The sequence below is a fragment of the Sminthopsis crassicaudata genome, chromosome 3 (assembly GCF_048593235.1).
Source record: "Sminthopsis crassicaudata isolate SCR6 chromosome 3, ASM4859323v1, whole genome shotgun sequence".
Lineage (NCBI taxonomy): Eukaryota > Metazoa > Chordata > Mammalia > Dasyuromorphia > Dasyuridae > Sminthopsis > Sminthopsis crassicaudata.
In genome coordinates, this window is record NC_133619.1 from 569779965 (window position 1) to 569804845 (window position 24881).

Here is a 24881-nt window from a genome sequence, read left to right on the forward strand (position 1 = left end):
ATGCAGGCTCTCTCTATGTCCATCTGGTGATGTGGGAAGCTTCTTTGTCCTGACATTGGTTTTGTTCACAGCTTACATTTCTGTTTCCTTTCTGAGTGGTTCTGAGGTGGAAGAACTCACTGGTTCTAGTTTAGTTTCTCTGTAATTTTTTTTTTTTTTGTTGTTGAGGCAATTGGGGTTAAATGACTTGCTCAGGCTCACAGAGCTAGGAAATGTTAAGTGTTTGAGGTCAGATTTGAACTCAGGTTTTCTTGACTTCAGGGATGGTGCTCTATTCACTGCGCCACCTAGCTGCCCCTCTCTGTAAATTTCTTGATCATTCTTTCAATCTTGTGTGACAGTAGGAGTAGGTTTGGGCCATTTGGGTAGGTAGTTTCCCTCATGTCAAATGGCAGTCATCTTGGTAGGAGTCTTGCACTGATTTATTGGAAGAATTAAATTGTATAACACTTCTATACATTGGATCTTTACCTTTTTTTATCCTTTCTTATCATTTCTCAATTAAATAATAAAAATTGTATATTATATAACCTATGCCAAATTGTTTGCTTTGTTAATGAGGGATGTAGGTAAGGGAGGAAGAGAATTTGGAACTCAAAATTTTGGGAAAAGGACGTTAAAATTGTTTTTACATTTAAATTGAGAAAACAAATTAGTTTATAAAGTGAGGATTAAAAAAAAAAATTCTGTGTGAAGAGGCCTTGGAAGTTAAAGAATTATCCTTCTGCCATATTGGAAGAAAATCCTGCATTTCTCTTTACTGTTAAATTATTCCCTGCTTTTCAGATATTTTCAGAGAAAGGCCAAAAAAAAAAAAATCAGTCATTCCCCTGTGTTAATTATTCTCCTTTGACCAACTCTTATGATTCTTCATGCATATCATTCAGATTGTCTAGTTTTCTCTATTCTGATCCTCCTCGTGGCCTTTGGCACATCCCACAGCTACTTTAGGAGATGGTTTCCACAATTGTTTTTTAGAGACTGCTAATACTTTTGTCCAGTCAGAGCCAGATTACCTCTGATTCTGATGTCTGTGGCTTTGGTACCTTGCTAGATTAGTGATTTCAGATGTATTGCTCAATTTTTTCATTCTAGTTTTTCTTCCACTTCTTACAGGAAACTTATATTTAAGAATCATTACAAATATGGTCCAAATTAATAATCTTAATTAACATTAAAATATAGGGGTTTAAACGATGCAGTTTGTTTTGTATATATTATCTCACTTGAGTGTTATAAATTGTAAGCTAATTGGTATGAGTGGTTTATTTCCATTTTACAGATGAGAAAACCAAGAATTGTAGAGATTAAACAAAAAATTGTCCAGTATCACATAGTTTCTGAGTGCCAGAATATTTTACGTTGTCTTTGTTGACAATACTAAGATGTTTGATACTACAAGTAGGCTTGGTGTAATGCTTACTCAATAAATTCAGTTGCCTGGTATTATGCAGTCAGTTTTATGGGCATTTGTGTAGATGGGATCTGATCCAGGAGAGAAGTAGTTACACAGTGGGGCCCATTTTAGTCCACTACTCTTTCAAGCAAGGATTATAATTAATATATCAAAAGATCTTTGATTTTTTTTCATCAGGTATTGTCATGGCCCCTCCATGCCTTAGGAGATGATTTCACGGATTTCCCTGGCTCAAAAAATTCATTACCTTTTGGTAATATGGTTCTTGCTTTATTAGGTTGGGAGCTAGCAGACATAAAGTCTTTTGAGAGGCTTATACTTGACATTTTCTCAGCTTGCCTGTAGGAAGGACCTGCCAGAGCTTGTTCTGTGTTGGTCTAACCTTTGAGAGCCCCAGGTTCTTTCCATGTCTCAGTGGAGCATTCCTGGAGTAGGACTTTTTGAAGGGTAAAGGAATTATGAGGGCTGTAACTTAGAAGTGTGGATCACTCTCCTGATCATTATGAACCATTTTTTTGGATTGTTTTGGTTTTTAAATAACAAATAGCAATAATATTTTCAGAGTTGTTTTTGCTCTGAAGTATCTTTCTATATCATGCTGTTTATGAAGTATTGTTTTCCCATAAATGACAATGTAAAATATTAGTTTTGGATGTAATTTAATAAAATATCAGCTTGCTGTTTTTATACAGATAAGTTAATGTCCTATTAATGAAACTAGTTTGTTTCCATTTAGCTAAGGTAGTATGCTTTGGCTGAAGTTAAAGGTGATTTTGTACCTCTAGGGACAGTTTTACAGATGGAAAACTCTGAATAAGCACCACCTAAAAGTATAGCAATTTCACTTTGAATTATCATATTTAATCTGTAGATCATAGCCTATTTCTTGGACTCTTGATTTTTATTCTATAAGTTTTGATTTGAATGGCATTTGTATCTGTTCATTGACACTAAGTTTATAGATAAATTTATAGATTTATATATATATATATATAAAATCTATCAATCAATTTATAGATCCCCTTTTCTCCTGGGATTTCTTTATATTAAATTTTCACAAGAGGTGATCTGAAATACTCTCAATATTAGTCAAAATAGAATTGGAAGTATTAAAGGCATTGGCATATTTAATGGATATTTTTTCTTTAGTGCCAAAATAGTGATTCATCTTCACCCAGCTTCTTCCAACAAAGAGCCTGGTCCTTTTCAAAGCAGCAAGAGCTCCTATATCAAACTTTCTTTCAAAGAACATGGCCAGATTGAGGTAAGGTTGTGTAGATGTTGGTTTGATTAGAAGTATATATGTCATTATCTTTGGTGTAAGTCCCTGATACATTTAAGAATTTAGTGCTGTTGGGGCAGCTAGGTGGCACAGTGGATAAGAGCACCAGCCCTGAATTCAGGAAGACCTGAGTTCAAATCTGGTCTCAGACACTTAACACTTCCTAGCTGTGTGACCCTGGGCAAGTCACTTAACCCCAGCCTCAGGGAAAAAAAAAAAAAAAAAAGAATTTAGCGCCGTTATAGTGTGCCGTTCTTTCACGATTATTTTAAAGATTTTTAATATTCTTTTTATACTACTAATAATTATTCATTTCTCTTTATTGTAATTTGCAAAGAACTAATTGTGGCAAAGAGCAGATAATAATAGCCAACAGATGCTTTTATGTCATTTAAGGTTTAGACGCTTTGCTTGTGGCACATTAATCTTTGCAAATTGCAGCATCACCATGAATCTCACTCTCCTCCAGTCCATTCTCCATTTATCTATTAAAGTGATATTCCTAAACCACAGGTCTGACTGTGTTACCTCTCCTGCCCAATAAAGTCCAGTGACCTCTCGTTACCTTCAGGACCAAATATAAAATCCTCTTTGGGGTATTCAAAACTCTTTATAACCTTCCAACCTTTTCATTCTGATTACTCCTTATACATACACCCAAAGGAAACTAAATAGGTCAGTAGATAGAGTGCTATACTTGGAGTCAGGTTCCAATTTGAATTTTGAGTTCAAATCTGGTCTCAGACACTTACCAGCAGGGTGATCCTGGGCAAGCTGCTTAACCCTGTTTATCTTAGTTTCCTTGCCTGTGAAATGAGCTGGAGAAGTAAATGGCAAACCATTCTGGTACCTTTGCCAAGAAAACCCCAAATGGGGACAGGAAGAGTGAAATATGATTGAACCACATACACACTCCTCATTTTGATGCAGTGGCATTGACCTCCTTGCCTCAAAGAAGACACTCTATCTCTTGATTCCCTTTTCATCTCTGCTCCTCCTTTCCCTGGATTCCTTTAAGTCCTAGCTAAAATCCTTCTTTTTTCCTGTAACCTTTCCTGCTCCCTCTTAATTTAGGTGCCTTCCATCTGTTGGTTAATTCTAATTTATTATGTATGGAGTTTGTACATAGTTATTTGCATGTTGTTTTCCCCTATTAGATTGTACCTACTTTGAGTATAGGAAATATCTTTTGCCTTTCTTTGTACTTCTGCTTCCCAGCACAGTGCCTGGCACCCAATAGGTGATTAAGGGAGTTTTGAGACTTGAGCATGTAGGTGCAAGTGTTGGTTCTCTCCAATGTGGGACTCACCCAGCAATACACCCATGAAATATGGATCATCTCTTGGTGGTGTCTTACTCCACTGTCCTTTTACCAGTCTGAGAGAGTTCATTGTGAATGGTAGGCTAATTCTTAGAAGCACATGTCCTTTGTTATCACAAGAACACTGACAGAATAGAAATAATCAGCTTAAGGTCATGGTAAGAGCAGAAGGCCCAAAGAGGGCTGGAGGTTGGTAATTTTTTTCAATTATGCCTTTGTTTATACACTAAGTAGTTGAGTTGAAGAGACATGGGGAAGGACAGAGTGTGGAAAAGAATAGAGTAGAAAATCTTTATAATACCTTTATGAGAAGACTGTGACAATAAGTAGATTTAGACACACACACTGTGGCTAGTTAACTACACATATACATACACATGTGTTGTCTGTGTGCACTCTTGCCTAGAGTTTATCTGCAGACTGATTCTCAAAACCATGGTCCACAGCTTCTGGAGAAGTAGTTATTTTTTAAAGACTTTACCAAAACATATTTCTATAAGGCTTTTTTGATTAACCCCAACCCAGACATCTTGATTTAACTTAGTTTCTATACCATTAATGTATACTTGTTGGTATGTTGCTTTAAAAACATTAACAAGTCATTTTTCTTTTGTTTGATTTCTCTGGCTCTCTTTTTCATGTCCCTCCCTTTCCCTGCCTCCTTTTGTTATCTCTCTAGGACACCTAGTATACTGTAGATAGTAAGTAATATTGAGTGACTGAAGTCATTAGTGTACCTGAAAGGTACCATCTTTTTGGTTCCTGATTTTTGCCTTTACGTTTTAACTTGATACATTAATTTAAAGTTCCCTTTCTGAAAAATGGTTATTAATTATTTCTGACATTATTTTAGCAGTCTCTAAAGTATTCACTTTAATACAAACTGCATGATGGGTAAATGAAATGTTATTTTTAAGCAATCTTTGTAATTTAGAACATTTTTGTTGAGAGTAGTATAAACAACTAGTTTATCTTCCGCTGATGCCCTCAGAAAAGAATCATTTATGAGAGCACCAGTCAGAGTGATTGAAGTTAGTATCTAGCTATTGTTATCATAGTGAAGAGATTTTAAGTAATGACATAGAAGGGCTCTACAGATTGGTGATCTCAACTTTACATATTTACACAGTTTTATAGGCGTTTATCAGAAGAAATGACTCACAGAAGATGGGAGAATATGCCAGTGTCTCAACTAATACAGAGAAAAAGTGGACAAGAGGTATTTTTTTTAAACCATTGACATTTTAGAGAAAATGCTTTTCTATATAATCATAAAAGGAATAATACATATTATAAACAGAACTTAACAGGAACAAAGACATTTTGAATACCAGTTTACTCTGACACAGTATAATTTCTTCTAACTGATTCATGGTAAAAAGTACAGGTATATATTGCTAATGGAAATAGACAACTTTATTTTTTTAATAATATTTTTTATTGATGCATAGAAAGAAATTATTTCAGAAAAAAATTTATATAGAAGGTAACTTTTCTAACTAGTCTAAATTAATCATGTTGATTATATAGAGATGTTGACGTATTTGAAAATTACTTGTGTAATTACTGCAATGACAAAAGACAGAGCTGATGATTTGAGGCCCAGGGAATACTTCATTAAAAATCTTGTATATGCTATATTGTCAGTTCAGATAATAATGTACCAATAATTACTGATATGTCTGTGGAGTTTTGGCTTTACTGTCTGTAAAACACTTTACATATATTATTTCTTTTGATCCTCTTAATAATCTTGTGAGATAGATATTACAGGTATTTTATGAATGGAGAAATTGGCACAAAGGGGGTAGGTGACTTGTTCATGGTGGCACAGTCAATTTTGAAGATGAATTTTGAAATCTTCCTGACTTCTACTCTAGTATGCTTATAATACTACACTCAGCAAAGAGTCACAAGTAATAAAAGCATGGGGAGAAAGTTGGAAATTTTGATAATTACCTAAAAAATAGGGGTTAATATATACTTTTGTTTATGCTTAGTTATTTTCTGCTTTTTAGCCATCTGATAAGGGAATGTTTTGAAAGGAAGTTGGATGAAAAGAGTACACTGTTGACAGGCTAATGCATGGTTTTATTTTGGTTCTTTGTAGACCCTTTTCCTCTATTGAAAACAGTGTGGTGGGTGAAAAAGGTCTGAAGTTTCCTTCCTGAATCATCTGTATTTTTGTTTTTCAGCCAGGAAGAATAAGAGCCGTAGGTATTGTAGGGATTGAAAGGAAACTAGAAGAAAAGAGAAAAGAAACTGACAAAAACATTTCCGAGGTAATTATTGCTCTGCTTCCAGGTTACTTTTTCCTTTGAGCCTGTCTGCATTCATTGTTTTTAGATACAACTGTGACTCATTTTATCCTATTTAGTGCCATGTATGTAGGTGCATAGTCACCTCTGTTTTTAATACATCTAGCTCTATTTTAGTTGGGTATGATTTAGTCAAATACTTTTTTCAGAAAGAAGTGAAGGGAAGACATCAACTCCTTTTGAAGTTTCAGCTTAATTGGTTAAAGCTGTGCTTTTGAGTAAAAGGTCCCAAATATTAATTCTTTTTTCAGGTCAGTTGACTTAATTTAGAGGAAAAATTCCATTTCATAAGTATTAACCCTGACATGTTTTATACAAGTTTGGGTTGTTGGTAATGGGGGATACCAAATAAGAGATATTTGAATAGAGAGTGACCATATGGAATAAAACATAGAAATAAAAATTTAAAAGAAATCTTATCTAATAAAACAAAACTTGAATTAAATTATATAGTAGTTGATATAGGTAAGATTACTTGTTTTCTATGATATATCTAAATGATCTTTGATTCCCATGTGATTCAGTTAAAAGAAATCTTTCTAAACACATTAATTCCATTTTCAGCTGATACTTCTAAAAGTATACATCATTAAAATGAGAATCTAAAGTAATAAAAAGTCACAAAAAATTATTTAGCATATGCCCCATAATTCTAAACTTTAATAGTAGTGGTTACTTCACATATAGCAAAATTTCATTGTTCAGTTTGTGGCTAAGGCTAAGGAAAGAGATTATTGGTACATTTTATACATACTCTGTATTGTAAACTTTTACAAAACCAGATTCCTTTATGAGTGACTTCCTAGTAACAACTAAAATTACCTTGGTTTTTGGTAACTTTGTTGTGTTGTTGGAAATCTAATATTTTTTGTTATAGTAAGATTTGATCTGTATACTTCATTTATATTAGATTTACTTTTGTGTCTCAGTATCATTCTACAGTTTTCAGATAAGTACCAAAATAGAAAAGACATAATAATGAGGATTTTATTGGCATCTGGGCTTACAGGATAGTTTCTCATGCTGGTAGTATCATCTATAAACAAATTTTATACTTCTGACTTTTTTGAAGCCTACCACTTATCATCACTTTTGTGCATCATGTAATGATTTTTCCATAGCACATCTGCCCCTCCTCCTATGTCACTATTGCCTTGTTGTTCCATAAATCCTCTGCTAGGGAATTTGCCAAAACTAGAATTCTTCTTATCATTTTATTGCCTTAGACTACTTTTATACTGTTGAGTTCATCTCTTATTTTTCATTTTATAGCATGTTTATCTGCTCTACCTTAGTTATGAATATGCTCAATAGTAATAATAGTACTAGTAATAATAGCATTTTTATAGTGCTTTAAGATTTGTAAAGCACTTGATCCATGTTAACTTTAATCATTACAATAATCTTGTAGGGTGAGTGCTATTTCCCCATTTTACATTTTTATATGAGTGGACTGAGATATGGGGTAATTAAATGCTTTTCTTAGGGACACATGACTAATAAACATCTGAGGCTAGATTTGAAATTAGATCTCCCTGACTCCAAAGCCTGTGCTCAATCTGTCCATATTGCCATCTTACTGCATACATTTTTTATATCATATGTGAATGAATAAGACAGCGCATACTGTCTTACTTTGTTTTAAAAGAATCTGCTAGCTAGAAGAAATCTATTCTACTTATAGATAACATTGCTACTTGATTTCTGTACCTGGACTCTCCAGGATCTTTTTGAAGTTTTTCATTGTGCTCTTGAAGGAAATTTCTAATAGTGAATAAAATGTAGAAGATAACGATTTTATTTTATTCATGCTGATTCCACTGATTAACTTTTTGTGCCTTAAGTTTGGGAAGTCAGTTCAATATAAAATGTAATTATTGAGCAAGTCTTATATTATAAAACTTGTTAGGAGAGCTGAAGGTAAATAAAGCACAATTTCTGTGTAGTAAGGAGATTTATATACATTACACACACACACACACACACACACACACACACAAAGTAAATTGTGAAAGGATACCATGAGAATGGGAAGGAAGAATTTTAATTGAGCCTTAAAAATGGGTAGCATTATAGCTGGAAGAAAAGTAAGAGAAGGCATTCCAGGAACAGAGGAGCTTTGCAGTTCTGATATAAATGTAATAATGATAGTGATAGTACTTTATTTGTACAAAATAAACAGTTTATAGAATGCTTTTTAAAATGTGTTCTCATTTGATCCTCACAATAACAATAATAAATTGAGGGTAGGGGAGGTATTACGATTCACCTATTTATAATTGAAGAAATTGAGGATTTTTTTAGCCAAAGAAATCAGGGATGTAAAAGGATAAATGACTTGGCCAGAAACACACAGCTAATGTGTTAAATCTGAGTCGTTTAGCATTTATTTCCATACATAGTGCTACCTTACTAGTTAACATGACACCATGGTCATTGAATCTAGTCACTATAAGCCCCAGAGAAATGATGCCCTGTTTGAGCAGAATGGATTTGAATATCAAAGGGTCTGTTGTTTCTCCTAACACCAGATGTGCTGAGTCTACTGTGCCAGGGATTCCCTCATATACCTCATTTTTTATAGCTGTGTGCACTTAACACCCAGTTCACATCTTCAGGGGAAACTTGGAATTGATGTGGTAAAAGGAAAATGAAAAAGGACATGGGCTAGAAGATCTGATCCTGAGACTAGATAGCCTACAGGCAGGACCTTTTGTACTTGCAATTCATATTCCTTGATAATTCTGATGGTGATGCTGGGCAAGTCACTCAAACTTTCCTTTCAAAGGTCAAAAACTACATTTAAGAATAGTTGTAGACCCACATCAATAAGAGGCAATTTCCTCATTGGAACTGCCCTAAATCTATGAAATCATAAGTGCAGACCTAATTTTTCCTCGTTCCTTCCCCTCTCCTCCCCGCAAAAAAAACCTTTAAAAAACTGGAAAATCAGATTATAACAGATGATTAGCATGGTTAAGTAGGTAAATTGCTTTTGCTTAAATGTGGGATAAAGTTCTCTCATTCATTTTATAGGAAGGATGACTTTTAAATATTAAAGGAATGAGGGATGCAAGAAACCATTTCATTTAGATTTTTATAATCATTTTAAATAACTTAGTTATTTACTAAAATAGAGTCTAATAATTTTTAATCTATTTTTAATTTATAATGGCTAAGAAGAAGAACACTGGATGCTGTGTCAAAGGACCTCTGGTCAAGTTCCAGCTCTGACACTTGCTGTCTGTGATCTTGTACAGGCTATTTCATTTTGGGGAACCTTAATTTCTTTAGCACTAAAATGAGGGGATTAAACCAGGTGACCTCTAAGGTTTTTCCAACTTTAAATGTTTATAAATTAGAAATCACTTACATTCATATGTATGTGTTCCTTGTGGATTTACTAGTATTTAGATATAATAGATGATATTTTTCTAAGTAAAGATGTGTATTTTATTAATACAGTAATTTGATATTGTTAATACTTTGTATTTCCAGAATTTTTGTGTGTGAAATCTCCATGTAGGTGTTATATGTTCAAAGAGGTTTTTTAGTTTGCCCCAGGAAGACTTTCAGTGTTAATGACTTAATTTCAGAGTTGGTGCCCAGAGTTTCCCACAAAAGGTTTCCTGCATCTGCTGTTTGTTGCTGATAAGAATCCAGTGTTTTAGCCTTTGTTTATCTGAGGAAATTCCTGTTAGGTGTGTGCATATTCCCCTTTGTTTCCAGGCCTGCCCTTGGTAGGCAGAAGAATTTTATAGAACATACTATTCATTAGCAAAATCTTTTTGCAGATGGATGATATTCTGTTAATATAGAAATAGCCATAAACTTACTGCTATTTAATTATTTTAAAAAATACTCAGAACAGTTATTTTTAAATATGAAATGGTTGGTGAAGTGAGAAATAATATTTGTGTGGGCTACACATTCATTGAAGGATCATAGAAAGGTTCTCTGCTTTAGATTAGAATTGGATTAAATGATTCCAAAAGTTTTTTCTGATTTTTAAAACACTAAGATTCACCGAAACTTATGTGCTCTTTTGTACTCAGTGTAATTTTTCAATATTTTTTGATACTTTGATGAATCTGCAGTCTCAATGCTCTGAAGACTTCCAGTAATGCATATTACAACTTACCCATTCCTTTTTAGTGTGGGTGACTTTTGCCCACGTCTTCCCACAGACTCTCTGTGGTGGAATCTATCCAAAATACCGGGCTTCTTCTGGCTTGTTTGACAGCCAAAGCCCTTCATAAAACCTCCCTTTCCAGGCTTCTTATACCCCATTCCCCTCTAAGTACTCTGTGACTCAGTGACCAGCCCTCCTGCTGAGCTTCCTACACGATGCTCCTCCTGGTCTGGTGCCTCTTCACTAGAAGTCCCCTGGGCTCGCTCCTTTCCTTGCTTATTTCGCCCCCTTCACTGGCTTTCTTCAAGTCTTGGTTAAAGTCCCACCTTCAGTGAGAAGCTTTTCCTGCTCCCCTTATTGTCTTCCTTCTGAGATCCTCTTGTTTATATCTGTGTTTTCCGTTATATCTGTGCATATCTTATTTGTGCATGGTTGTTGGCATCTTGTTTCCCTAGTAGTGCCTGTGAGCTCCTTAGAACAAAGACTGTTTTGCCTTTCTCGGTGTTGCCAGCACTCCTGGCACTTAGCAGTATGAGATGCTTATTAATAAATGCTTTTACGCTTGACTTTTTCTGACCAGGGATGTGAGTTGTCCAGTTAGCCTTTGTTCTTGATACATGAGCAACCCAACTTATTTCTTTTTATGTTTCTCTCTGGTAACATCCTTTAAACCATTTATTTTTGGTGATAGGTTGTTGCCTAATTACCTGCTTGTCTTTTCACTCCCCTTTGTTTGAGTGATCTACAGCTTTAGTTTTTTAATATTTTTATGATTTGACACACAGCATCACTAAAAGAATGTTGATTTTTTTTTTTTAAAGATAGGTCTTTGTTTCAATCCTGTCTTATATCTTCCTGTTTAATTCTATATCCAATTTGTTGTCCATCTGCAATAAGATCTAAGATATAAGGACCAGCAGCATGGGCCTCCTGCATCCAGCTGCATGCCATAGCTTGGATAAAGCACTCTTTCACTTTTTGGTTCTTGCATAGATTGTTAGCCTAAATTCTTCTGAGAGATTATGGGTCTTTTTAGGAGAGTCTATATAGTGTAGTGTTCTGGAGGTTGCTTTTTTTTTAGTTAACAGCAATCTCATATGCAAATAGAGGCTTCTGAAAGACCTTAACATGTTTTTATTTGGATTTTGCACTGAAGATTCTCCATAGCAGTGATAAATGTCTTTAGCTTGTAGACCTTTTTTTATGCTTCATTTGCTGTTACTAATTATAGAATTACCGAATAAAGATTTATCTTTCAAGAGCTATTAAATGATTTTGAAAATTAAATGGAGTGTGCCCTTTTGGTAGCGAGCCTTTAAGAAAGGGAAGTAGCATTTTGTTCAATCAAATGGTGGGATTTTTTTAGAGCCGACAAAAATTGAGTATGGACACATCTGTTATTCTTTACCCCTTTCAGTCAGTGGCATATCTGCTCATTCCATCTTTGTTTTTTCTTTAGTGCCATTTCTCCGTCCTCAGGTAGTTCATCAGGAACTGTGATTTTAGAGTCCATTTGGGGTGCCTTTATTTTCTTTGATTGAGGAAAAGGTTAGTTATGAAAAACCTTAGAAATTATTTTGACTCCTCATCTGTTGTTTTCCTTCTAATGTCATCAAATATCCCTAAAATCTGGTTCACTTTTCAAGATTTCTGTAGAGTTGATTTTTCTCCTTAACATTTTGTTGTTTTTATGAGTTAACTCCTGATTATCTTCCATCATCTTCCTCTATCGGATTCTACAAATGAGTTTATATTCTCAATTAGTATTGCCCTTGGCTGCCTTATTTCTTTACTTGGCAGGGAGATCAAGTGTGTGCTACCAGAGAAGGTTTCAAGGCTTTTTTAATCTCCTTTTTGTGGTGATTGATTTATATAGGTTAAACTTCCTTAGGGATAGTCATATCTACATTAATATTTGCTTTCTATCCAATTTTTTTTTTGCTCCAAGAACTTATTTAAATAGATCAGGTTGGCATTGCCCCAATTATATGTCATATCTTTTTTTTCTTCTAATTTAGTATCTAATTTATATTTTGATTATTGCTATAACATGTCTGTGGTCAAGTATATGTAGTCAACTGATCCAGAAATAATTACCACTTCAATAACTAGTCACTTCCTGTTAGAATGTTAAGTTTTACATTTTGCTGGCATAGTTATTGAGTGAAGGTTGAACAACAAAATCTGTCCTTTTCACTGTGGAATTTCATAGTGATTTTTTGAAGGAAAGTTTCAGTAAATTAAGATAATTTATGTTCATTTAAATTAAACAATGAAATGCATGGGTCATGGTGGGCATTGTTGGAGGGAATATCCATATTGATGAGATCAGAATATACTGAGGTGTGATACTAAATGTTGACTTAATTATTGAATCATTGAAACGGGTTATTTAGCTGTTGTTCTAGTAATACGTTTTTGTCATTTATGTGTGCAAATGTGTAGGCATATATGTATGTAGTATGTATGTCTTTTTAAATCTAATCCTTTCCATCATACACAGCACTACAAACATGGAACCAGAGCTTGATTAATAAATGAATAATGAATTGCATGGATTACATTATTCAAATTTCTACTGTGCATTTTCATCAAATAAGAACCAATTATGAAATTTTACATAATTTTACAACTTCTGCTAATACAAGTTTTATTACATGTAACCACTTCACTGAGGTTCATTATTTGTATTAAGACCACACTATAAAAATCTCATACACAATTGTCACTATTCAAATCAAATCACTATTTAAAAAATCTAACTATTCAAAATATGTAAGTGCAAAATCCCACTTTCTATTAAAGGTAAAAAAGTCTCTACTGAATGTTTCTGCATCTGTACTAGCCATTTTTGGCCAACAAAGCAAACCCACAGAAAACACCTTTGGTCATTAAATTCTTAACGAGGGAAGTCAAATGACAGTATTTTATTACTGACTTCAAGGCAAACTAAATTGTGTTTTCTGAAAATAACTTAACTAGTTCTGAAGTGCCCTTTTATTTTTTAAACCAATAAAAATTTTTGTTGTTTAATTGCTTCAGTCTTGTCCAACTCTTTGTAACTCCATTTGGGATGTTCTTGACAGATTAGAGTGGTTTGCCATTTCCTTCTCTAGCTCATTTTACAGATAAGGAAACTGAGGCAAACTGGGGTAAGTGATTTATCCAGGGTCACATTAGTAAGTGACAGAGGTCAGATTTGAATTCAAGAAGAGGAGTCTTCCTTATTTCAGGTCCAGCACTCTTTTGGTGCTTTTGAAGAAATTAAAAAAAAAAAAAGAAAAAGTTATTCATTTTAGTTGAAGTTTTAGCATATTTGTATTTACCCATAGTGATTTTTTCCAAAACTTTTACGAATTTCTTATAAAGACCTTTTCATCTTCAATTTATATCATAATGAAGCTATCAAAGGAACATTTCTTTCATTATTTTAAAATATTTGGCTCCTTTTATATCCATTCCACTAAAACGTCATTGTTTTTTACTTCAGGCTTTTGAAGACCTCAGCAAGCTCATGGTCAAGGTATATTAATTTACATTTGTTATATTCACAATAGTTGTATTGTTTTGAAGCATATTTTGCTTTTTAAAAACTTTATTTTGTACATAGAAAATATTTTCTTATTTTCAAGATGTAAGCAAAGATAGTTTTCAACACTCACCTTTGCAAAACTTTGTGTTCCAAATTTTTCTCCTCCTCTCCCCTCCCACTCCCTTCCCTAGACAGCAAGTAATCGAGTATATGCTAAACATGAAGCTTCTTTTGTAAATAGAAAATATGGATACTTTTTTTCTGACAGGCAAAGGAAATGGTCGAATTATCCAAATCTATAGCTAATAAAATTAAGGATAAACAAGGTGATATTACAGAAGATGAAGTAAGTGTTTTGCATTTTTTAAGGATTGAAAGCTGTGTGTGTGTGTGTGTGTGTGTGTGTGTGTGTGTGTGTGTGTGTGTGTGTGTGTGTGTTTAAACAAGTAAACAGTATGAATATTTTGATGGTCTACCTTTTAATAGAGAGTTTTGTTTCTGAGGACTTGAAACTGAATGAAAATATTTCAGAAGTATAAGAGTGTTGACTTAAAGTCCTTGTTTTAACTATAACAGGTAATAGATGATTTTTAAATCATTTTTCCTTGAACTACAAATATGAGGATGCTAGGAATATTATAGGAGGGGATAAAAAAATCATTTTCTACAACTTTTTTGAAAATCAGTTTTTAGGCACAAAATTGTTTGAAGTTGAGGTTTTTGAGGATATGTATTCTAATGATAACTTTGTGATTGGTATAAAATGTTGTTGTTACCTTAATGTTCATAATTTCCAGACTGGTGAAGTGAGGGGAAACTGAAGGAAGGGGAAGCTATATTATTAAATTAATCCTTTTCCTATTACAAATAATGAGAGATTATAACTATAGTGTAGGAATTTTTAAGGGGGGGGGAGATTTAGACTATTTAATGTAAAGAAAAAATTCCTTGCAAAAAGAACTAATCCAGAATGATAGACAGCTAGATGGTGCAAAGGATAGACTGCTAAGTCTGGAGTCAGGAAGTCTCATCCTTCAGAGTTCAAATCTGGCCCCAGATACTTAGTAGCTGAATGACTCTGAGTAAGTTACTTGACCCTGTTTGCCTTTGTTTCCTCATTTGTAAAATGAACTAGAGAAAGAAATGGCAAACCACTATAGTATCTTTGCCAGAAACAAAACCAAGCCAGATTGGTAATGAAGAATGAGAAATGACTGAAATAACTGAAAAACAAAAGAGTGATGGACTACCTTGGGAAAAATAGTGAGTTTTTCTCACTGAAGTTTTTGAAATGAGGCTAGATGGTGCTTTGTTGAGATTGTTGTAAAGATTTTTTAGCATGTACTGACTTGACTACTAAGATCCCTTCACATTTCAAGGTTCTATAAATTGAAGGAGGTGGGGAGGAAAGAGTAATAGTTAAGTATTTAAACATTTAATTGATGGCCAGGAGAAATAAAGATCTTAAACTTTAAAAGGAAAAAAAAAAACTAACTGCCATATGTTTGATATATATTTTTTTTTCTTCTTTCCCATTTAGACTATCAGATTTAAATCTTACTTGCTGAGCATGGGTATAGCTAATCCAGTTACCAGGGAAACACATGGCTCAGGCACACATTACCATATGCAGTTGGCAAAACAACTAGCTGGAATACTTCAGGTGCCTTTAGAGGTAAATGCAAAATAAAATTCCTTATTTTTGGTAGTGTTTAATTCCTTATGTCAAGTCATCAGAAACCTTGATAGAGGTGCCCCTTCTCATATTTTGATTAGCATTCAGCTAATTAATTTGTATCTTTCTGAAATAAGTATTAATTGGTTTGAATGAAATGTAACAGTTTTCTACTTTTTTACATTTAATTTTTACCATAATTATACTTTATTGGTTATTATTAGAAATACAAATTGTTTAGTAAAAAAAGTATACTAATATATCTTATTACAGGTTCAGTTGTTTTTTATCTCTAACTCATGTCATCTCCAAATACCCCAAACAAACTAGTCTTTAAGACAGATTAGTAGGGTATTTTATATGATAGTTATAAATATTCTAATTTGACATACAAGGGCAATGTACATTTTTTCCCCATCTATATTCTCTAAAAGGGCTTTATATTGCACTTAATCCTGAAGAAAGGAGTTTTAGGAAGAAGGTGGAGGTGATAGTATTTTTCAAGTGCCTAAAGGACTGCTATATGGAAAGATTAGATTTATTCTTTGTGATTCAAGGGGGTGGAACTATTAACAGAGGGTGGAAGTTGCAAAGAAGATTTCCTTATAAGCAGAAATGTCTTAATATAATAAAGCAAAGGACTGCCTGGAGAGGTGTTGAAAAAATCTGGATGACCACTCGTCAAGGTTGTTGTAGAATATATTTTTGTTTCTAATAGGGATATCTTTCTTGGATGATCTCTAATGCCCCTTGTACCTTATAATTATAGAACTTTATAAGTCCTTGACCAATTAGTAAATATTAAACATTAATTTTAACATTATTTTTGAACTTGAAAAGGAATTTTTGAAATTTGAATATGGAATTTGTCTCAGTATTTTTGTATTCATATTTATTTTCTGGTTATTGTTATATGAATTTCAGGAAGCTTTGCCACAATATTTTGTATTAAATTTATTTATTTCATATTTAAACAGGAACGAGGGGGAATAATGTCGCTCACAGAGGTGTACTGTTTAGTGAACCGAGCTCGAGGAATGGAAGTAAGGAATCATTTGTGACATTCTCCTTCTGAATCTAGACATTGATGTAATCTAGGGGAAATCCTATTATAATGAATCTCTCTCAAGAATAATTCTATTTATTTAAAAAATTATATTAATTTTTATTATTAATAAGATTAAAATACTTTAAAAGATTTTAATTTTTTAAAAATTTTAATGTTAAATATGTTCATGAAGAATTGCCTATAGGAGCAGTATTTTGTTAACTTAGTTATATCAAATTCAATGCATTGGATAATGCTGCATAAAAAGCTTCTGGTCTGGTTCCTTACTGTACCAAAGATCTTGAATGTGTACTAATGGTAGGTAGTAATGAAAAGAGAAGAACTTATTTTTACCTTTCATCAAAGTAGCAATTATACTTAAAAGCTCTTCATTCTTTTTTGACTTCCCGTCCTTTTCCATGTCTAAAAATTCAACCACCTAAATAAAGGTGCCATATGGATCTAGGATGAGGAAAGGGTTGAAATGGTGTAAATATGATTGGATGTCCCGGACAGATCTTAAGCCTAAGACATGTAAAAACTGAACTCTTCCTATTTTCTTCCAACCCTTCCCTCTTCCAAACTTCCCTATTTCTCTTGAAGCTGTATGACTCTGGCATTATCCTTAACTCCTCAGTGTTCCCCTCCCTGTTATTCACTCAGTTATCAAGTCTGGCCTTCTACCTTCTGCCTTCACAGTGTCCCTCACATATCACCCCTTCTTTCTCTGCTCATAGAGTTATTACTTTAGTTTAGGCTCTTAACACCTTTTGACTATAGCCCCTTAGATAAATTCCTTGCCTTAAAGTCTCTCATTTCTTTAATCCACCCTCCATGTTCCAAGTAATTTTCCTTGAGCATAAATCTGACTACTTGACTCCCCTAATCATTCAACTCCCCAAGTTCATCCTGCCTTGAGGATAAAATAAATTTTTCTGTTTAGCCTTTGTAACCTTGACCCACCCTACTTTTCTGTCTCACTGGACAATACTACCCTCCTACACCTCTCTAACACAGCCAGAGTGTTCTTCTAGCTGATCTATACACATAATACTACATCTCTTGGAAAATGCTAGCTGTATCTAGAGAGAGAATTATGGAGACTGAATGCAGACTGAAGCATACTATTTTCACTTTTTTTTTTTTTTTTTTTTTTTTTTTTTTGCTTTTTCTTTCTTGTGATTTTTCCCTTTTGCTCTGTTTCTTTAACAACCTGACAAATGTGGAAATGTGTTTAAAATGATTGCATATATATAATCTTTATCAGATTATTTGCTTTCTTGGAGAAGAAGCAAAAAAGGAGGAGAAAAAATTTGGAACTCAAAATCTTACAAAAAATGAACATTGAAAACTACATGTAATTGGCAAAATAAAATGATATTGAGAGAAAAAAAGAAAATTACTAGAACATGTAAAATCCAGAGTGATTCTATTTTAAATTATTGTGTTCTATATTTAACTAAACATAATAATTAAATGCTTAAAGAAAAAAACCACCAGCAACAATACTCTGTCTGCCATCTCTGTGCCTTTGTTCTGTGCTCTGCTGGTTGCCTGAAATACTTCCTTTTTACCTCCTTCAAAAAGTCGCAGCCCAAGTACTATCTTCTCCATAAAGCCTTTCTTTATTTCATTAGCTGCTAGTGTTTTTCTTCCTGCCTTAAATTTAACTACTTTATATTTGTTTGTATTTATTCACTTTACATTAAAGTTACATATATATTTATATGTATGTATATGTTTCATCCCTTAGAACATGTACTTCTTGTGACTAGGAATTGTTTTATTTTTGGTACATGTGTCTCCATTACCTAGTCAGGGCCTGGCTTATAATAGGCATTTAATATGTTTTATGTTACTATTATTATATTCCCTCTCCTGGTTCAACATACTTCTGATAGACATCAGCTTCATTTCTTCTCTAGTTCTTGCAATCTAGGAATATGATTTCTCTTTGTGTTTTTTTATGTCAGAATTTGGAATTAGATGATTTTTAGTGATTCTTCCAGTTCTGAATCTTATGGTCTAGCATTGTAACCCTTTAATGGAATTCCATTAAAAATAAAGTAATTTGGATATCTTAATAGCATTTGCTAAAAGGGATTTTGTTTCTATAAGCTTGATGTGTTGTTTTTTTTTTTTTTTTTTTAATTTAAGGTAACTATTGTTGGGCATTTTGTAAATGTCTTTACTAATTTTTTTTAATCCCATCTAACATATAATAGGAAAGTTGAAATTTCATCTTCACATAACTTACCTTACTCAGTAAAGCATTTATTCATACCTGCTATATGTAAAGCAGAGGAAACAAGTACAAGTAAAATAATCCTTGTGGAATAAGTATAAAGAAAATAAATACAAAGTGGTTTAGTACAAGGTAGTTTGGAAAGGAGAGAGCTGCCAGCTATTGGGATGGTCAAAGGCATTCCATAGAAGGTTGCACTTGAGCTGCATCTTAAAGGAGTTACTCCCTGGAATTTGACACAGTGGAAACTGCATGGAGGCCCATCCAGGAATGCTCCTCAGTTCCCTTCTTTGCCAGAGAGAACTGGGAGCTGCATCCTCACTTCATGGCATAGGACTTGATCACGGAAGAGAGAAGCTAGTGGTAAACATCTAGATATCTCCTCCTTGGGGAGTGGATTAATTTCCACTTAGGCTCATATTGCCCTTTAGGTGGTTAGGCCATGTTACCTAAAATCTTTGATAAATATGCCTTTGGGTTACAAGCTTCTCTCTTGTTTGTGGTTCATGTATCTTTTAAATAACATTATATGTTTGTTTATAATGTCAACAAGGTCATTTCTTTTTACTAGCTACTCTCACCAGAGGACTTAGTAAATGCTTGTAAGATGTTGGAAGCACTGAAATTACCTCTCAGGTAAGGAAAAGTCTTAAGATGGACAATAAATCTTTGCAACTTGAATTCTGATAGTGCTTGCTAAGCTTATTGTACTAATGTGATCTTTATACTAATGCACAGCAAAGACCCCAAATCATGCTTGCCATACTAAATGCATGTTGACTGAATCTGTTTCAATAGCCTGTCTAACCTTCAAAGACTATTTCTGCATTCCCAGATTCTTTTTGTATATTCCATCAGTGATTCAGGGAGTCTTTGGCTAAACTTTTTATAGCTATATTTTAAAGGTCGTGATCTTGAAACCAAAAAAGAAATTAAAAGCCTATTACTGATTTTTTGCAGGAACTTGAATAAATTGACTAATTCTTTGATTTCTCTTTGTGTCAATGAATATTTATTAATCACTTACTATATGCTAGTGCTAGGTATTCAAAGAAAGGGGGAAAAAAAGATCCATGGCCCCTGCTCTCTGAGAGAAGGCACTTGAGATATAGGGATCAGGGGTGGGGTTTAACCAGGAAAAATCTTTTGAAGAAACTGGAATTTAAACTGAATGTTGTAAGAAATTAGGCAAATGAGAAGATAGAGATGATAAAGGAGGGACCAGTGAAATTGGCCTGCATGTGATGCTGAACATCAAATATAAGCAAGGGCACAAAGGCCCAATAGCACAAAGGCTAGTGTTCCTGGATCCTGGAAGGTGTGGAGAGAAGCCAAATATTTAAATAAGAAATCACTGGAGTTTACTGAGTAGAAGGGTAGTATGGTCAGGCCTGCTCTTTAGAAAGATAATTTTGGCAGCTGAATGGAGGATGAACTGAGTAGGGACACTTGAGCCTCATTTGGTTACTTTGCAAGTTTTAATAGCTGGACAGGGACCAGTAGTTCCCTAATGCTTCCCCTAAATGCATACTTTTCCTCTATCTCCTGAGTTTCCACTGAGATTGTATGTGGCAGGAGTACAAGAATCTCTTAATTTTCTTGGCATATTCTTCCCATTAGCTCAAGTTTTAATCTCTTGAAGCCTTAATTGAGGTTTTTGGATAGTTAACTCTCTGTGATGAATGTCTCTTAGTAAAGTTGATCCTTGGATAGCATGTTTACAGTATGATTTGTTGCAAGGTTCATGGCTGAAACTTTTCTTGCTTTGGTAGTTAAACTCAACCAGAATTTTCAATCCTTGAATAATTAAGGGTCACTGAACCAGCTACACCCAGCGAAAGAACTCTGGGCGATGACTATGAACCACTACATAGAATTCCCAATCCCTCTATTTTTGTCCGCCTGCATTTTTGATTTCCTTCACAGGCTAATTGTCCACTATTTCAAAGTTTGATTCTTTTTGTACAGCAAAATAACTGGGCATGTATACATATATTGTATTTAACTTAAAAAAAAAAAAGAAAAGGTTATAAAAAAAACTCCTAATAATCTGTAAAATGTATGAAATTAGACAGCCAACTCTACTGAAGAGGATCCCCATTCAGTTACCTTGAGGATGAGAACAATTCCAGAATGTCCAAGAGAACTGCTAACAGAGAACTAGTCAAAAGATTGGGGCATTTGGAATTCAAGGAAAAAATGTGCTGATTAAATGTTCGCTAGGTGTGGGATACAAGAAGATACTTAATGTTGATCATCATTATATAATTTTTACCTTTTAGTTCACAGTTATCTATGTTTGCAGAGTTTTCTCATTTACCAGGAGATATGCAAATCTCCTTTCAAAATTTATTTTATGATTTCAGATGTTATTATGGTCTGCACTGTCATTAATCAACATTGCAATTAAAAGAAAACTTTGCATTTGTTAATCTTTTCAACTCAGTTTTGAACAAAGGGAAGAATTAAAATAATCATAACTCTGTAGCATTTTCTTATAGATATTGTTTAGAAGTAGTTAATCTTGTCCTATAATTGCTTCTGTACTGTAACACCTTAAGTCATGATTCTTTGTCACTAAATTGTTTAGAATTAAAAAAAAAAAAAATATATATATATATATATATATATATATATAAATATATATATATATATATATATATATATTTTTTTTTTTTTTCCCCTTTGAGAGCTTCTGGAGGCAGCCAGGATCCTTTATTGTATCCTTCAAAGTCCTGAATCTTTTTTTTTTTTTTTTTTTTGTTTCTTTGTGTGTGTGTTTGTGTGTGTGTGTGTGTGCTTTTTCTTTTTTTTTTTATTACTTTTATAATTATGACATTTTTTGACAGTACATATGCATAGGTAATTTTTTACAACATTATCCCTTGTACTCCCTTCTGTTCCGAATTTTTCCCCTCCTTCCCTCCACCCCCTCCCCTAGATGGCAGGCATTGCCATACATATTAAATATCTTATAGTATATCCTAGGTACAATATATTGCAGAACCCAATTTTCTTGTTGTTGTTGTTGCAAAGGAAGAATTGGATTCAGAAGGTAAAAATAACCTGGGGAGAAAAACAAAAAATGCTCACAGTTTACACTCATTTCCCAGTGTTTCTTCTCTGGGTGTAGCTGATTCTGTCCATCATTGAGCAATTGGAATTGTATTAGCTCTTCTCTATGATGAAGATTTCCACTTCCATCAGAATACATCTCATATAGTATTGTTGTTGAAGTGTATAATGATCTCCTAGTTCTGCTCGTTTCACTCAGCATCAGTAGATGTAAGTCTCTCCAAGCCTCTCTGTATTCATCCTTTTGGTCATTTCTTATAGAACAGTAATATTCCATAACATTCATATACCATAATTTATTCAACCATTCTCCAATTGATGGACATCCATTCATTTTCCAGTTTCTAGCCACTACAAAAAGGGCTGCCACAAACATTTTGGCACATACAGGTCCCTTTCCCTTCTTTAGTATTTCCTTGGAATATAAGCCTGGTAGTAGCACTGCTGGATCAAAGGGTATGCACAGTTTGATAACTTTTTGGGCATAATTCCAAATTGCTCTCCAGAATGGTTGGATTCTTTCACAACTACACCAACAATGCATCAGTGTCCCAGTTTTCCCACATCCCCTCCAACATTCATTGTTATTTGTTTCTGTCATTTTAGCCAATCTGACAGGTATGTAGTGGTATCTCAGAGTTGTCTTAATTTGCATTTCTCTGGTCAGTAGTGATTTGGAACACTCATATGAATGGAAATAGTTTCAATTTCATCATCTGAAAATTGTTCATATCCTTTGACCATTTATCAATTGGAGAATGGCTTGATTTCTTATAAATTAAGAGTCAATTCTCTATATATTTTGGAGATGAGGCCTTTATCAGAACCTTTAACTGTAAAAATGTTTTCCCAATTTGTTACTTCCCTTCTAATCTTGTTTGCATTGTTTTGTTTGTACAAAAGTTTCTTAATTTGGTATAATCAAAATTTTCTATTTTGTGATCAATAATGATCTCTAGTTCTCCTTTGGTCACAAATTCCTTCCTCCTCCACAAGTCTGAGAGGTAAACTATCCTATGTTCCTCTAATTTATTTATGATCTCATTCTTTATGCCTAAATCATGGACCAATTTTGATCTTATGTGGTGTATGTGGTGTTAAGTGTGGGTCCATGCCTAGTTAGAATTTAAAATATAATAATTAAGGGTCATATCCACATTAGACATGATAGTAATAGATTTTAGTGGAGGGTGGCAGGAGTAGACATATAGTTAATAATACAATTAATGGCAGGGTGGGAATTGGACAGATGAACAGATTCTTTGGAAGATTTGGCAGTGAAATAAGAAATAAAGGCAAAATGATTAGCTCTTCTCACATAGGGTTGATCTGTATAATCTACAAGTAAGAAAGTCAGGCTTCAGGTTATCCCTTTTTTTCCACTAAGAATATATTATGAGAGGAAGTCATGAAGTAATCTACTTCACTGATCAAATATTCACATTTTTTTAGGGGATATTATGTTTTTTTCTTTTTTATTAATTTTTATAATTATGACTTTTTTTTTTGACAGTACGTATGCATAGGTAAAATTTTTTTTTTTTTTTTACAACATTATGCCTTGTACTCCCTTCTGTTCCGAATTTTTCTCCTCCTTCCCTCCACTTCCTCCCCTAGATAGCAGGCATTCCCATACATATTAAATATCTTATAGTATATCCTAGGTACAATATATATGTGCAGAACCGAATTTTGTTGTTGTTGTTGCAAAGGAAGAATTGTATTTGGAAGGTGGGGATATTATGTTTTAAATATTATTTCTACTGTGACATCATTCCTACATATTGATATGAAAACCCTCCACAGGTTTTCAACTGCTGAGATTACTTAGCTGCTGAAGAGTCCAAATGATTTATTCTTATTCTCATCTTTTGTTTTCAGACTCAGAATTTTTGACAGTGGTGTCATGGTTATTGAACTTCAGTCCCACAATGAGGAGGAAATGCTTGCTTCAGCATTAGAGACGGTATGTGACCTGGATGTCCTTTCACAGTCTGCAAAGATGATTTAAGCTTGTTAAGTGTAAAACTTGAAGAATACAAAATCCTTTTGAAGTTTGCCATATTAAAAAAACTGTTTTCAGATTTATAATTTCTAATATTTTAAATTGTTCTTAAGAAGTGAGGCATTGTGGTATGGTAGATAATACCCCTTGACATGAAATCCTGTGGGCCTGTGTTTCAGTCTCACCTCTGACTATTGGAGCTGTGCAACCCTGGGCAACTTTTTGACTTTTGTAGCTCTACCTAGGCTCCCTGCCCTCAGGCCTCCTTGCCAGCTCAGGTACCACGTGCTTCTTGAAGTCTTTGTTAATTCCCCCAATGGATACCTCTTCCACCACTCCCCAGTATAAATATTGGAGTATCCATCCTGTGTTCTTATTTACTCACTAACACAAGAGGGACAGAGGCTAAAGCCTATTTGTATTCACTCCCTGATACCTGGAACATCTTAGGCACTTAATAAAAAGCTTTCTGAGAGATGGATTTATTGCTAAGTCACTGATGGGTTTCATTCTGTGTTGGAATAGGATAGTCCCAGTCTGGGAGTTTTCCAGACACACACAAAATCACAGATTTTTTGTACCTTGGCATATTAAAGAGATAGTGTGGATCAAACCTATAATTAAATACTTCTCTGGAACATCAGCTTACTGATCCCTTTTTCCTTGGAAATAAGTGAAAAAGTAGGTTAATGTTAGGCTTAGCTTTGACTATTTTGTTTTTGGTTTTGAATTAAAGCATTACGTGATTGAGCTTTGACAGTAGTGAGTACAGGAATCACTTACTGACTCAGGCAACTGTGTCAGAAGGTTTGCTTCAGTTCATTTCAGCAG

The 24881-nt window shown here is 33.8% G+C and overlaps 1 protein-coding gene across 1 annotated transcript in view; it reads left to right on the forward strand.

Annotated features, from left to right (window-relative positions):
• The window catches only part of VPS36 (vacuolar protein sorting 36 homolog), a 44550-nt gene that overhangs the window by 15147 nt on the left and 4522 nt on the right, over positions 1-24881 (forward strand). The window contains exons 4-12 of the mRNA XM_074304813.1: positions 2567-2681; positions 5150-5239; positions 6216-6302; positions 13961-13993; positions 14271-14348; positions 15543-15677; positions 16655-16720; positions 19542-19606; positions 23927-24011. Of these exons, the coding sequence (XP_074160914.1) occupies positions 2567-2681; positions 5150-5239; positions 6216-6302; positions 13961-13993; positions 14271-14348; positions 15543-15677; positions 16655-16720; positions 19542-19606; positions 23927-24011 (754 nt within the window). The remainder of the gene's footprint in view (positions 1-2566; positions 2682-5149; positions 5240-6215; positions 6303-13960; positions 13994-14270; positions 14349-15542; positions 15678-16654; positions 16721-19541; positions 19607-23926; positions 24012-24881) is intronic.